Raw genomic sequence first — 16,044 nt, forward strand, 5'->3', positions numbered from 1 at the left:
TAAGGGGTGGTTGGTATAGGACAGATGTTAGGGGTAGATTTTTTACTCAGCGGGTTGTGAGTTCATGGAATGCCCTGCCAGTATCAGTGGTGGACTCTCCCTCTTTATGGTCATTTAAGCAGGCATTGGACAAGCATATGGAGGTTATTGGGCTAGTGTAGGTTAGGTAGGCTTCGGTCGGCGCAATATCGAGGGCCGAAGGGCCTGTACTGCGCTATATTTTTCTATGTTTCTATGTTTCTATGTTTACCTCCTTCCCACAACAGGTCTTATTATTAGGTTAGAGGAGGAGGGCGGGTGGGAGGCACTACCTCTGTAGTGCCTCAGATTCTTCTCCTGCGTGCTTTTATAGGGAAAAAACCTACCCACGTAAGCTTACGCTATACCTGCTTCCGGGTCTTGGCTGCCTCTCTGGTCTTCGTCACTTCCCCCTGCTGCTCCCGCTCTTTCTGTGAAGAGAGAAATAAAACACCACTGCCCGCTACCGGTAAGTAATTTTAAAACAAACTGTCTGACCTTAGCTGCTGCTCGTATTGTTGGAAAGCAAATCATAGCAGGACTTATACACTTAATGGTAAGGTCCTAGTGAGTGTTGCTGAACAAAGAGACCTTAGAGTGCAGGTTCATAGGTCCTTGAAAGTAGAGTTGCAGGTAGATAGGATAGTGAAGAACGCACATGGTATACTTTCCTTTATTGGTCAGAGTATTGAGTATAGGAGTTGGGAGGTCATGTTGCAGCTGTGCAGGACATAGGTTAGGTCACTTTTGGAATATTGTGTGCAATTCTGGTCTTCTTCCGATTGGAAGAATGTTGTGAAACTTGAAAGAGTTCAGAAAAGATTTACAAGGACGTTGCTAGGGTTGGAGGGTTTGAGATATAGAGAGAGGCTGAACAGGCTGGGGCTGTTTTCCTTGGAGTGTTGGAGGCTGAGGGATGACCTTATAGAGGTATATAAAATCATGGGGGACATGGATAGGATAAATAAACAAAGACTTTTCCCTGGGTGGGGGAGTCCGGCATAGGTTTAGGGTGAGAGGAGAAAGATATGAAAGAGACCTAAGGGGAAACTTTTTCACCCAGAGGGTGGTGCATGTATGATTTGAATTGCCAGAGGAAGTGGTGGTGTCTGGTAAAGTTACAGCATTTAAAAGGCATCTGGATGGGTATATATGAAAAGGAAGGGTTTAGAGGGATATGAGCTGGGTACTGGCAGGTTGGACTAGATTATGTTGGGATATCTAGTTGGCTTGGATGAGCTGTTCTGAAGAGTCTGTTTCGGAGCTGTACATCTACATGACTCTGTGACTCTAAGTGATTCACTTCTGTCCAGTTGAGTTTGACTTTCTCCAACTACATTCTTCACAATAAAGCTGGAACATTTCCTTTGACAATGTGTAAGGGCAAAATGTCAGCCTGACCCTATAAGGGAACATTCACATTGATACAATCAACTGCACCCATGAAATGTTTCTTTTTTTTGCTGCAGTTTGAATGTTTAGTTTCTATATCCCAGCGAGGTGCTGCTGTCTGACCTGTTTTACCACATCAATGGAAAATGTGAGAGTGGGTATTCGAAAAGGAAAAAGATATTCATGGTTTAAAATTGTTGACCTTGGGATTGAGTTCTTAAGGTGGTAATGTTTTGAGTCTGTTTTGGTGATTGTCTCTCAGCCACCATTTTGTGAACTTTCTCAACCGCCATTTTACAAGCTCTCATATTTCAGCTTGAGTGGCAATGATCTAGTGGTATTATTGCTGGGCTATTAATCCAGCATTGCAAGTAAACTTTTGCGGGCCAGGATTCAAATCCTGCCATAGCAGTTAGTGGAATTTAAATTTGATTAAGAGTCAATGACTGTGCAATCATTGTAGATATTTGAGATAAACCCATCTGGTTCACTAACGTGCTTTAGGGAAGGAAACTGTCATCCTCACCTGGTCTAGCCTACATGTGACTCCAGACCCACAACAATGTGGTTAACTCTTAACTATCCTCTGGGCAATTAGGGATGGGCAATAAATGCAGGCCTAGCCAGTGACATATTCATTCTGTGAATGGATGTTCAAAAAGGCTTAGCTGTTGAGGTTTCTTATCTGCTGGTTCCATAGAAACTGCTATTTCCAGTGCTTTCTTTAAATCTCAGTTCCTTTCTGTCAGTAATGACTTCTGGATTGTATCAAATCTTAAACTACACACCAGTCTGTCTCTGATTGCATCATTTAAGTTGTCTCCTAATTCACAACATTCTGCTAATGGCTTTGAAGTTGCTACAAACTGGGAGACAGATTCGCCATCTTGCTGGTTATCTTTATGGAATCTGAACCTTTGAGCAATTCCCAATGATTTCAGTGAAATTGGTTCTGTAGGATTCCTATTATTTCTTTATAAGTTTTGGAACCCGGCTTCTCTGGCTGTGGCAGGACTATATTAACTGGAGTTCAGAACAATGAGGGGGAATCTCTTTGAAACCTTTAAGTTTCTAACAGGTGTTGATGGGGGTGTTTCAGGAAAGATGTTCCTCACCACCAGGGCATCCAGAACCAGCCATCACTATCGAAGGAAACAGGTTAGGCCTCTTAGGGCAGAGATGAGAAGAAATTTCTTCACCCATAGAGTGGGAGGCCTATGGCATTCTCTGCCACACGAAAGCATTGAGACCAACACATTGATAACTTCCAAGAAAGAGGGAGACATTGTTCTTCAGTACAGGGAGAGAAAGGCATTAGGGAACTGAGTTGGATGATCAGCCTTAATCATGCAGGCTCAAGGGGCCCAATGTTTCTGTGTCTCCTTAATTTACAAAGGTTATCGATGGGAGGTGGGAGTGAGGAGGTGAGGCCACAAACAGGTCAGCCATTTTGTTTTCAAATGGTAGAGTAGGCAACAGGGGCCGAATGACCTACCCCTGTCCCTAATTCGTATGTTCATGTGCCTTCACAACCTTTAGTACAGCCAACAGACCAGTTAAAGTTGCAGCAGATTGATGAAAAGATTTGCTTCAAATTTACTTTTAGCAAAGACGCTGGATTAAAGTTTTCAATAATTTATTCCACACACTTTCATTTCAATCCATTTGTGTTTAAATGCAGAATGATGGATTTGGTGATATTTGGCTTACTCGATGGGCTGAATGGCCTACTCCTGTTCCTATTTCCTGTGTTTCTAGGTCAAAAACAGCAGTTTTCAAAAGAACAAGCTGATTTTAATTCTGTGTCATTGGCTGAGTTTAATATGAGTTGTAACCTTGTCCACAGCCTCCATGTGGGAGCCTGGCAGCCTGGGATTAGGCATTGCAAGAAAACCAAATCTTAGAATGACCCTTTGGGAGTTAACATTCACATGGCACTGTCCTTGATGTGTCTACTGTCACATACAAACAGTGACTGAATTTTAAAGAGTTTCTGATCTTTCACAGTAATGTTTGAATCTCAGACTTGAGGAAATTCATTCTCTTACATTTGAAATCATTGCAGTAGAAATGACTCGTGAATTAAGGAAATCCTGGTGGGAAGGAGTTACCTGATTTATTTACGGTTTTAGATGGAGAATATTTATTAGAAGCGGTTGATTTTTTAAACATTACTGATCACAAGGCCCCACTGGAAATTAATTCAGTTTCAAATTCTGGAAGAACTGCAATGTGAAAATTTGTCCTCAAGCCCCTGGATCATCCCACCACATCAAGAAGAATGAGGATTAGTGGAGCTGGGGGATTGGAGGCAGGAAAGAACAGAAGATCAAAGTCATGGAGTCAGGGAAGGGTCAAAATGGAGTGAGGAAAGAGCAACCCGGAGGAGTGTGGAAAGGAAAGCCAAGAGGAGACCTGATAAAGGAATTTAATACAATAAAGAGCTTTGATTGAGCAAAGAAATGAAGCCTGATTCCTATAGCTGAAGGGTGGCTCACCAGGGAGCACAGATTTAGGAAAGAAAAGTCAGAGGTGATATGAGGAGAAATATTTTTATTTGATCTCCAGTTAGACTGTGAAATTCAGTGACTGACAGTGTAGTGGGTACATATTCAACACTAAATTTTAAAATGGCATTGAATAAATAATTGAAGGAGAAAAGATTGCCAGAAGCTGAGTCTGTGCTGTTTGACTCTATGAGGACAGAGCAAAGGAGGGCATGATCTTTAAACCATCAGTGACAGATTTGTTGGACTAAATGGCCTTATCCTGTGGTTTCATTCTGGATTCAGGAGTTTCAGTCTGAGTTTTCCTCTACAGTTGCAGTTCTCTGTCGCTGGTTCCTTATCACCTTGTATCTTGTTAGCAAGTAAAGCTATTGTAAATGCAATGGGAGTGTCAGCAGGCGTGTTTTCTTCCAGATGGATGCATGATGGGGCAAGGTTCAAGTACATTGTTTCTCTGAATGAACAGTTCTTTGAAGATTGTCAGAAATACTTAGAGTCATAGAGTCATTGGGATCTACAGCACAGAAACAGACCCTTCAGTCCAAATCGACCATGTCTACCAGATATCCCAACACAATCTAGTCCCACCTGCCAGCACCTGGTCCATATCCCTCCAAACCCTTCTTATTCATATACCCATCCAAATGCCTTTTAAATGTTGAAATCATACAAGCCTCTATCACTTCCTCTGGCAGCTCGTTCCAATCACGGACCACCCTTTGTGTGAAAACGTTGCCCCTGAGGTCTCTTTTATATTTCTCCCCCTCTCAGCCTAAACCTATGCCCTCTCGTTCTGGACTCCCCTACCCAGGGTAAAAACCTGGTTTATTTATCCTAGCCATGCCCCTTATAATTTTATAAACCTCGATAAGATCACCCCTCAGCCTCCAATGCTCCAGGGAAAACAGCCCCAGCCTATTCAGCCTCTCCTTATAGCTCAGATCTTCAAATCCTGGCAACCTCCTTATAAATCTTTTCTGAACACTTCCAAGTTTCACAACATCCTTCCGATAGGAAGGAGACCAGAATTGCATGCAATATTCCAAAAGTGGCCTAACTAATGTCCTGTACAGCCGCAACATGACCTCCCAACTCCTGTACTCAGTACTCTGACCAATAAAGGAAACCATACCAAACCCCTTCTTCATTATCCTATCTCGCTGTGACTCAAGTTTCAAGGAGCTATGAACATGCACTCCAAGGTTTCTTAGTTCAGCAACACTCCCTTGGACTTTACCATTAATTGGATAAGGAGAAAGTGAGGACTGCAGGTACTGAAGATCAGAGTTGAGAGTGTGTTGTTGGAAAAGCACAGCAGGATAGGCAGCATCTGAGGAGCAGGAAAATTGACGTTTCAGGCCAAAGGTGAATGAGGCTTGTGGGCTGGGGCTGAGAGATTAATGGGAGGGGGTGGGGTTAGGGGAAGGTCGCTGAAAGCGATAGGTGGATAAAGGTGAGGGAGAAGGTGATAGGTCGGGGGGGACTGATCGACAGGTTGAGAGGGGAGTGCCGAGTTGGAGGTTTGGGACTGGGATAATGTGGGTGGAGGGGAAATGAGAAAGCTGTTCAAATCCACAGTTATCCCATGTGGTTGCAGGGTCCCAAAGAGGAATATGAGGTGGTCCTCTGGAACGATCGCTCCCAACGTACAAGGACAGAACCCCCCAGTCCTCACCTTCTACCCCACCAACTTCCATGTACATTGCATCATCCTCTGCCAATTCCGCCACCTCCAAAGATATATTTCCCTCCCTACCCCTATCAGCGTTCTAGAAACACCATTCCCTCCACGACTCCCTCATCAGGTCCACACTCCCCCCCCACCAGCCCACACCTTCGTCCTGGCACCTTTCCCTGCCACCACAGGAGGTGTAAAACCTGCACCCACACCACTCCCCTCACCTCTGTCCAAGGCCCCAAAGGATCCTTCCACATCCATCAAAAATTTACCTGTTCCTCTACCAATGTTAGCCCCGGCATCCATTGCAGCCAGTGTGGTCTCCTTTACTTCGGGGAGACAGGACACCTTTTTGCAGATCGTTTCAGAGAAGATCTCACAGACATCTGCACCCACCAACCCCACCGCCCCATGGCTGAACACTTCAACTCCCCCTCCCACTCCATCAAGGACATGCAGGTCCTGGGCCTCCTCCACGACGAAACCATTACCACCCGATGCCTCGAGGAAGAATGCCTCATATTCTGCCTTGGGACCCTACAACCACACAAGATAAATGTGGAATTCAACAGCTTCCTCATTTCCCCTCCCCCAACATTATCCCAGTCTCAAGTCTCCAACTTGGCACCTCCCTCCTGACCTGTCCATCACTTCCCCCCCCGACCTATCACCTTCTCCCTCACTTTCATCCACCTATCGATTTTTCAGCTACCTTCCCCCAACCCCACCCCCTCTCATTTATGTCTCAGCCCCAGCCCACAAGCCTCATTCCTGATGAATGGCTTACGCCTGAAACATCGATTCTCCTGATCCTCGGATGCTTCCTGACCTGTTGTGCTTTCCCAGCAACACATTCTCGACATGAGGTGTATAAGTCCTGCCCTGATTTGCTTTCCCAAAATACAACACTTCACATTTATCTAAGTTAAACTCCATTTGCCTCTCCTCAGCCCAGTGGCTCATCTGATCAAGATCCTGTTGTAATCAAAGGTAACCCTCTTCTCCGTCCACTACATCCACAATGTTGGTGTCATCTGCAAACTTACTAACTATAACTCCGAAGCTCACATCCAAATCATTTATTGAAGATAATGTGAGTTAACAGAGTGACTGGGAGCGTAGATGGTGTTTGAGTGTTTGAAGAGGTGACCCAGCTGATGACAGAAAGATAAGGAGATGAGTGAATCCTTGAGCAATGACAATGGTTCATATCTTATCTTGGGCACATGTTGGGACAGACTCAGACTTTGATTCCATCTGACCTGATGTTACTGTGAGATGGATCCTTTCACACATGCTCAGCAGCTGTTCTTAAAATAAGGACCTAGTTAACCTTTGCTCTGCATCATCCCTCATCTTTATCCCGACTGACTGTACACTATTGACAGTATTTATACTTTCACTTTAGTGAGTGCAGTTCTGGGTGGCACATTGTAGGAAGGACATGAATGCAGTGGAGAGAGTGCAGAAGTGATTTACAAGAGTGATCCAGAGATGAGGAACTTTGGTTATAAGATTGGATTGAAGAAGTTGTGACTGTTGTCTTTGGAGAAAGGAAGGTGAAAAGGAGATCTGATTAATGTTTTCAAAACCATGAGCTCGAGTAGACCAGGAGAAACTATTCCTGCTTGCAGAAGGAAGAAAAAATGCAAAAGCATTGATTTGAAGTGATTTACAAAAGGTACAAATGTGATATGAGGCAAAAAAAATTCACTCAGCAAATAGTTTGGGTCTAGAATGTGTTACCGAGGAGGTGTGGTGGAGCCAGGTTCAACTGAGACATTCAAGAGGATGGTGGGTCAGTATTTGGGCAGAAATAATGTACAAAGATATGGAGGATAAACAAGGGATTAGCACCAGGGAATGATGCTAATTTGAAGACCCAGGGGAGGCATGATAGATGAATGGCCTTCTTCTGTCCCCAAATCTGTACTTTACAGGAAAGTCTGCAATGTGGTTTCATTAAGCTCCTTGAATGTGTACAGAGATCTTCAGGAGATCGTACTGAGCCAACACATATCAAACTGATTCTCAGAGGCTCCATTAGAGGCTGTTTTCTCATTGTAATGTTTTAAGGTCAGTGTCTAACCAACTCTCTGCCTCTTTTGTGTCTTTGTCCTCTGTCTCCCCTGTTTGAGCTGTGACAATGGGACAAGGTCACTGTCCTTCCCTGTTTGAGCGGTGACCATGGGACAAGGTCTCTGTCCCTCCCTGTTTGAGCTGTGACAATGGGACAAGGTCTCTGTCCCTCCCTGTTTGAGCTGTGACAATGGGACAAGGTCTCTGTCCCTCCATGTTTGAGCTGTGACAATGGGACAAGGTCCCTGTCCCTTATTGTTTGAGCTGTGACCATGGGACAAGGTCTCTGTCCCTCCCTGTTTGAGCTGTGACCATGGGACACGGTCTCTGTCCCTCCCTGTTTGAGCTGTGACAATGGGACAAGGTCTCTGTCCCTTATTGTTTGAGCTGTGACCGTGGGACAAGGTCTCTGTCCCTCCCTGTTTGAGCTGTGACCATGGGACCAGGTCTCTGTCCCTCCCTGTTTGAGCTGTGACCATGGGACAAGGTCCCTGTCCCTCCCTGTTTGAGCTGTGACCATGGGACAAGGTCTCTGTCCCTCCCTGTTTGAGCTGTGACAATGGGACAAGCCTCTGTCCCTCCCTGTTTGAGCTGTGACCATGGGACAAGGTCCCTGTCCCTCCCTGTTTGAGCTGTGACCATGGGAGAAGGTCCCTGTCCTTCCCTGTTTGACCTGTGACCATGGGACAATGTCTCTGTCCCTCCCTGTTTGAGCTGTGACCATGGGACAAGGTCCCTGTCCCTCCCTGTTTGAGCTGTGACCATGGGTCAAGGTCTCTGTCCCTCCCTGTTTGAGCTGTGACAATGGGACAAGCCTCTGTCCCTCCCTGTTTGAGCTGTGACCATGGGACAAGGTCTCTGTCCCTCCCTGTTTGAGCTGTGACCATGGGACAGGGTCTCTGTCCCTCCTCGTTTGAGATGTGACCATGGAACAAGGTCTCTGTCCCCCCCTGTTTGAGCTGTGACCAAGGGACAAGGTCCCTGTCCCTCCCTGTTTGAGCTGTGACCATGGGACCAGGTCTCTGTCCCTCCCTGTTTGAGCTGTGACCATGGGACAAGGATCCTGTCCCTCCCTGTTTGAGCTGTGACCATGGGACAAGGTCCCTGTCCCTCATTGTTTGAGCTGTGACAATGGGACAAGGTCTCTGTCCTCCTTGTTTGAGCTGTGACCATGGGACAAGGTCTCTGTCCCTCCCTGTTTGAGCTGTGATCATGGGACAAGGTCTCTGTCCCTCCCCTTTTTGAGCTGTGACCATGGGACAAGGTCTCTGTCCCTCCCTGTTTGAGCTGTGACAATCGGACAATGTCTCTGTCCCTCCCTGTTTGTGCTGTGACCATGGGACAAGGTCTCTGTCCCTCCTTGTTTGAGCTATGACCATGGGACAAGGTCTCTGTCCCTCCCTGTTTGAGCTGTGACCATGGGACAAGGACCCTGTCCCTCCCTGTTTGAGCTGTGACCATGGGACAAGGTCTCATTCCCTCCTTGTTTGAGCTGTGACCATGGGACAGGGTCCCTGTCCATCCCTGTTTGAGCTGTGACCATGGGACAAGGTCTCTGTCGCTCCTTGTTTGAGCTGTGACAATGGGACATGGTCTCTGTCACTCCCTGTTTGAGCTGTGACCATGGGACAAGGACTCTGTCCCTGATTGTTTGAGCTGTGACAATGCGACAAGGTCTCTGTCCCTCCCTGTTTGAGCTGTTACCATGGGACAATGTCTCTGTCCCTCCTAGTTTGAGCTGTGTGAATGGGACAAGGTCTCTGTCCCTCCTTTTTTGAGCTGTGACAATGGGACAAGGTCCCTGTCCCTCCCTGTTTGAGCTGTGACCATGGGACAAGGTCTCTGTCCCTCCTTGTTTGAGCTGTGACAATCGGACAAGGTCTCTGTCCCTCCCTGTTTGAGCTGTGACCATGGGACCAGGTCTCTGTCCCTCCTTGTTTGAGCTGTGACCATGGGACAAGGTCTCTGTCCCTCACTGTTTGAGCTGTGACAATCGGACATGGTCTCTGTCCCTCCCTGTTTGTGCTGTGACCATGGGACAAGGTCTCTGTCCTCCTTGTTTGAGCTGTGACCATGGGACAAGGTCTCTGTCCCTCCCTGTTTGAGCTGTGATCATGGGACAAGGTCTCTGTCCCTCCCCTTTTTGAGCTGTGACCATGGGACAAGGTCTCTGTCCCTCCCTGTTTGAGCTGTGACAATCGGACAATGTCTCTGTCCCTCCCTGTTTGTGCTGTGACCATGGGACAAGGTCTCTGTCCCTCCTTGTTTGAGCTATGACCATGGGACAAGGTCTCTGTCCCTCCCTGTTTGAGCTGTGACCATGGGACAAGGACCCTGTCCCTCCCTGTTTGAGCTGTGACCATGGGACAAGGTCTCATTCCCTCCTTGTTTGAGCTGTGACCATGGGACAGGGTCCCTGTCCATCCCTGTTTGAGCTGTGACCATGGGACAAGGTCTCTGTCGCTCCTTGTTTGAGCTGTGACAATGGGACATGGTCTCTGTCACTCCCTGTTTGAGCTGTGACCATGGGACAAGGACTCTGTCCCTGATTGTTTGAGCTGTGACAATGCGACAAGGTCTCTGTCCCTCCCTGTTTGAGCTGTTACCATGGGACAATGTCTCTGTCCCTCCTAGTTTGAGCTGTGTGAATGGGACAAGGTCTCTGTCCCTCCTTTTTTGAGCTGTGACAATGGGACAAGGTCCCTGTCCCTCCCTGTTTGAGCTGTGACCATGGGACAAGGTCTCTGTCCCTCCTTGTTTGAGCTGTGACAATCGGACAAGGTCTCTATCCATCCCTGTTTGAGCTGTGACAATGGGACACAGTCTCTGTCCCTCCCTGTTTGAGCTGTGACCATGGGACAAAGTCTCTGTCCCTCCCTGTTTGAGCTGTGACCATGGGACAAGGTCTCTGTCCCTCCCTGTTTGAGCTGTGAACATGGCACAAGGTCTCTGTCCCTCCCTGTTTGAGCTGTGACAATGGGACAAGGTCTCTGTCCCTCACTGTTTGAGCTGTGACCATGGGACAAGGTCTCTGTCCCTCCCTGTTAGAGCTGTGACCATGGGACAAGGTCTCTGTCCCTCCCTGTTTGAGCTGTGACAATGGGACAAGGTCTCTGTCCCTCCTTGTTTGAGCTGTGACCATGGGACAAGGTCTCTGTCCCTCCCTGTTTGAGCTGTGACCATGGGATAAGGTCTCTGTCCCTCCCTGTTTGAGCTGTGACCATGGGAAAAGGTCTCTGTCCCTCCCTGTTTGAGCTGTGACCATGGGACAAGGTCTCTGTCCCTCCTTGTTTGAGCTGTGACAATCGGACAAGGTCTCTGTCCCTCCCTGTTTGTGCTGTGACCATGGGACAAGGTCTCTGTCCCTCCCTGTTTGTGCTATTAAATGGATATCTGTGATGGGTGAAGCACTGAAGAAAGACTACTGTTGCAACCTGCAGTTCTATCTTTTTATTTTCTGTTGAAAACTTAAACTATAGTATGTAAATTTTAACTTTACTTCTTCTGTTTTACACTACATTATAATTACTGCAATGTTTACCTCTTGACTTTTTTCTTCCTTTCTACCTGGTTTTTAGGCTTTTGTATCTCGGTTTTCATACCGAAGATGGCACTTTATGTGGAGACATGAAACATTTTTCTCTGTACTCCTGTATGTTTGTACTTGAGTACACATGGCAAGGAAGCCAAAATCAAATCAAAACCAGTTCCCTGGTGTTTCCCTGTACATTGTCCTGAACGTGTCTTACTGTTGCATCAGTCAGCATTGAAAGCTCTCGATTTTGTGAGGTTTCTTGATGCTTAAAAAGGTCAACAGTGGGAATGAGCATCCAGCCCTTAAAATCAGGGGCTGAATCATCAGGATCAGGGTTTGTAGCCCACACCCCTTCACTCCCCAACACTGAGTGTCTCTGAATTTCTGTTTCTGTCCCTGTGTAAGGGGTTGCTCTGTCTCTCTGAACTCCCATTGGGGTGGACATCACTGATGTACTTTAATGTGTTAATGACCCCTCCCCACAGTCGAGCGCAGGGCAGGCAGAAAGCTTCATGGAGGGTCTGGAGTTATCATTCACACATTTCTGACAGCAAAGGGAGCTTCTGGGATTGCAGTCCCTAAGGTAACATTTGTTACAATGAGGAAGCCTCCTCTGCTCACCCTCACCACAGAAATGAAGATCATTGAAATGTTTCTGTGTGTTCTGTAAATCCTCAGTGAGTAGATTTTCAATCATTCATTCTGTGTGTTGTTACAGGGCCAGGAGAGGAACCCTGTCTCACCCGATGTTTCAATCCAAGTGGGGGATTCAATGATTGATGATCTCACCAGCCCTCTGACAGTTACATTTCAGGATGTACCTTTCCAGGTGAGATAAACCTCCACATTATCATCGAGCTGACCCTGTGAGCAGCCAGGTCTGACTGGATTGTGCAGCAGAGTCTGGATCATCTCCAGTGTTGATGAACAAGTTAAACTGAATGACCCCGAAATTCTATAGTCCTCAGGCTGTGAATGGAGCCCCGTCTGGGCAGGTTTGGAGGATTCGGAGCTGATCTCCTTGTCTCTTTAATGTCCATCAGAAGCTGTGATCATGATGAGGGTGTGAAATGTTATGATGCTGTACAAATGAGGATCGCTGGGCCTTGTGAGACATTTCCCATCACTTGTGTCCTGAAATTCCTCTGGAGAGTTGAGAAAGGAGGGTCTGGGACAGGACAGAATGATTGTCCACCCCATGGATATGGCCCTGACCCCATCCAAAACCCCATGGTCAGAGGGATATCTCTGTTACAGATGGACCCCCCACAACATTCCTGGTAAAACAGGTTGTTCCCCTCGGGTCAGGTGACCCTGTTTGTTCAGGTTTGTGGACCTTGGGGGAAACGTTCATTAAAAATGGCCACGTTCCAGTTTGGTCACTTCATGAAATGTAATTGTTCACACAATGTTCCTTATACCCCACATTCTGGGGACCATAAACAGCAGAAGGAAATTAAATGGGACATTTTCCTCATTTACATCAATGGACCCACAGCCCCCCATGACCACAGTTTCAGATCAGCAGGAGAAGGACAGGGACTCGGTGTAAACAGGTGCTGCCCCATTGGCCATCCAAAACACCCAAAACCCATCCCCTTTACAGCCTGAGAGACTCTGGGAGTGAAACCTGTTCATGAAGCATCACCTCAAACAGAGCTACACAATCTCACCTCAATTCCCTGACAGTAACAGCCATGTCCTGCCTGTCCTCAGGGAATTGAGGTGAGTCTTCACTTGAATCTCTCCCAGACGATGATGGTTTTAAACTGTCATCTTTCCTTTATTATGACTCATCTCCATTTCAGTAAAATGACCTCCACAAGTTCTGTAAAGGCACTCGGCACGGGCTGCATTTTCCCAATCTCATGGAGACAGGTTTGGGGGTGAATGGCCTGGTTAAAGAGCCAGAAACCCTGACAGGTCACTCCTTAACTCTGTCCAGGGGTGAGTTTCTCATGTTAAGGGACTGGAGCTATCACAGGACTCAGCAGCAACCTCCACAGAGATGGCCAGACAGTGAGGCCAAATATGGCCCCAATCAGGGACCATGATCCTCCAGTGCTGCAATGCTGCTGGTGTTACACAGGCCCCTGCTCTGTCAGGAGTTGAGTAACATGGTGGAGGGCTCTCTCACTAGGAGGGCAGTGGACCATGGGTAACTGATATAACTGACAGCATCAGGGAGCTGCAATGCTCACAGTGGTCCTGGAGTAGTGCAGACAGTCTTTCAGAGGGATCAGTGTCCAACCTGAGGTTCCTCACAGGACTTTGTATCGTTCTCACCACTGAAGAGAGAGGCATTTGTGAGTGCCCCGATTTGAAGGTGTCTGCTCGGTCTCTCCCGTGTCCAGCAGCATTCTCCTCTCCCAATGAGGCTGCTGTCTGGGCACTGCTTCAGACCCTCCCCCTGGGCCCTGTACTTCCTGGTAAAGTTAAAGATGGTGAATGGGGAGGTGACCAATTAGGAATCTGCTTTGTGTAAAGTTGCTTTGGTGGGAACACTGAGGTCATACCCAGGATCCGGAAAATTATAACCCAATAATTTCCCAGTTGGCATCACATTTCCTCCTCCTTCCCTGCCTTACCCTGTTAGACAGGCGAGAGAGAAATGTCTCAATGTGTTTGTATCGACCCAGCTGCTTCAACTGTGTTATTGTTGGTGAAGCTAATGTTCTGGTTTATCTTTTCCATTTTAGCCCGATTCTCCACCATGCAGCGTCTGGGACTCTGGTGGAAATGGTAAGTGAAGATTGTTTTAAAATGCTGACATCACTCAATACTGGAATGTGTAAATGAGGGAATGATTCTCATGATTAATAATTCTCCAATACAGGCTCCTTCGATCAGGATGGATGTAACACCCTCATAAACGGAAGAGGGAACAGAGTGGATACACTCACTTGCAGATGTGACCGTCTGGGTTTCTTCTTTGCCCTCACACTGGAATCGAAGGTATGAATCGTGCTCATCTCCACACTGTAAATAAACTCCAATATAAGGTTCAATTGGCCTGGAAAGTGAGACTGTTATCACATTCTTACTGCAGTTCAATACAGCTCTGCCCAAGTCTTGAACATGCCTCTGCAAAATATTCTGTAGCTCTGCCACCCCAGTTTCTATGTTTATTTTTAATCAGTTTAAAAACCAGCAATGTAACAATATTTCAGCCTCTCAGTTCAGATGAACCTCCTGCTTGAAATCCCGTTCTGACTTTGATCTCAGTGCCCATACATGGATTTTCAATGGGCCTCCCAACTCTGCTGCAGTGTCTGAGCTCCCGCTAGTGCAGACAAACCAGGGAAATCAGTCATGTTTTTTCATTCTCTCCCAGGATGCAGGTGTTGCTGGATGGGCCAATGATAGTTCCCTGTCCCTCATTACTCTGGAGAAGCTGGTTGTGTGCTTCCTACTTGAACCTCCATAATGTTTATCCCCACAATGCTGACAGGAGGGGAGTTCTGGGAGTTTTACTCAGTGGCTGTGAACTATTGGTGATTTATGACCAGATCAGATGGTGTGTGGCTTGAAGGGTAACTTGCAGACGGTCCTGTTTTCATTCACCTTCTGGCATCATCCTTCAGGATGCTGAATGTAGCAGGTTTGAAAGGTGCTTTTCAAGGAGTTTTGGTGAGTTAATCCAATAAATGGTACTTACTGCTACCACTGTGAGCCTGAGCTGCACGTAGTGATTGTTGCAGGTGGTGGATGTGATGCCAACCAAGTGGTTTCCTTTATCCTGCGAACTGCCAAGCTTCTAGAATGTTGTTCCTCATTCAGAATTCTCCCGAGATTAACATACGGACAAATGTTTTATTGAGATTAATTTTAAGACGGCTCGAATATAATAACAGAAATGTGTTGCTGAGTCTGAGTTTTGGGCCCCATATCGAAGGAAGGGTATTGCAGGAGGTCTCGAGGAGGCTTAAAAGAATGATCCCGAGGATAAAGGGCTTGTCCCATGAGGAGCAAATGGGAACTCTGGGAACATACTCAATGGCATGTAGTCGGATGAGGGGGATCTGACTGAAACTTGATACTAAGAGGCCTGGATTGAGTGGATATGGAGAAATTGTTTCCACCAATAGGAGATTAGGAACTGGGGACACAGCCTCAGGGTGAAGGGACGACCATTTAGATGAGGAGGAATTTCTGCTGCCAGAGGGTGCTGAAGCTGTGGATCTCATTGCCCAAGTGTCTTTAAGATAGAGATGGACAGGTTCTTGATCAGTAAGGGAGTAAGGGTTATGGGGAGCAGGCAGGAGAATGTGGTTGAGGAACAGGCCAGCCATGATTGAATGCTAGAGCTGATTCAATGGGCTGAATGGCCTCATTCTACCCCTGTCTTGTGGCCTCAGCAGGACATTTCTGCTCTCGTAATCTTGTCCTCTCGAAGTGAATGCTGATATTGCATTTGCTTTCTTCACTGTCAGATTTGATACATAATCCCCACATCTAAGTAAATAGAAGTATGATCTATGCAATCTATCAAGGCCGATTTCATTTTAAGATCTGAACTGTCCAGTCCCGTCATCAGCTGGAACCATAGTAAGGACAAGTGGAGAGTATCCCATCAGAATGCTGAGGTGTGCCTTGTAGACAGGCTTACGAGTGCAGAGGTGAGTCACTCACAGCAGAATACCGAGCCGCTGACCTGCTCTCACAGCCACAGGACTGATATAGCTGATCAGTCCCATTTCTGGTCAGGGGTAAGCCCATGATGTTATATAGGGGGGGGAAGTCAACAATAGTAATGGCATTGAATGTCATGAGGAGATGGTTCGATTCTCTCTTGTTGGAGATGATTATTGTCTGACAGTTAGTGTGAATGTTAT

At 46.8% G+C, this 16,044-nt stretch overlaps 1 protein-coding gene across 1 annotated transcript in view; it reads left to right on the plus strand.

Moving 5' to 3' along the window:
- Nucleotides 1-16,044, plus strand: part of LOC140496214 (uncharacterized) — a 104,828-nt gene that overhangs the window by 60,888 nt on the left and 27,896 nt on the right. Inside the window, exons 5-6 of the mRNA XM_072595713.1 lie at nt 11,928-12,038; nt 13,909-13,951. Of these exons, the coding sequence (XP_072451814.1) occupies nt 11,928-12,038; nt 13,909-13,951 (154 nt within the window). The remainder of the gene's footprint in view (nt 1-11,927; nt 12,039-13,908; nt 13,952-16,044) is intronic.

Source organism: Chiloscyllium punctatum, chromosome 26, assembly GCF_047496795.1.
Source record: "Chiloscyllium punctatum isolate Juve2018m chromosome 26, sChiPun1.3, whole genome shotgun sequence".
Taxonomy (NCBI): Eukaryota; Metazoa; Chordata; class Chondrichthyes; order Orectolobiformes; family Hemiscylliidae; genus Chiloscyllium; species Chiloscyllium punctatum.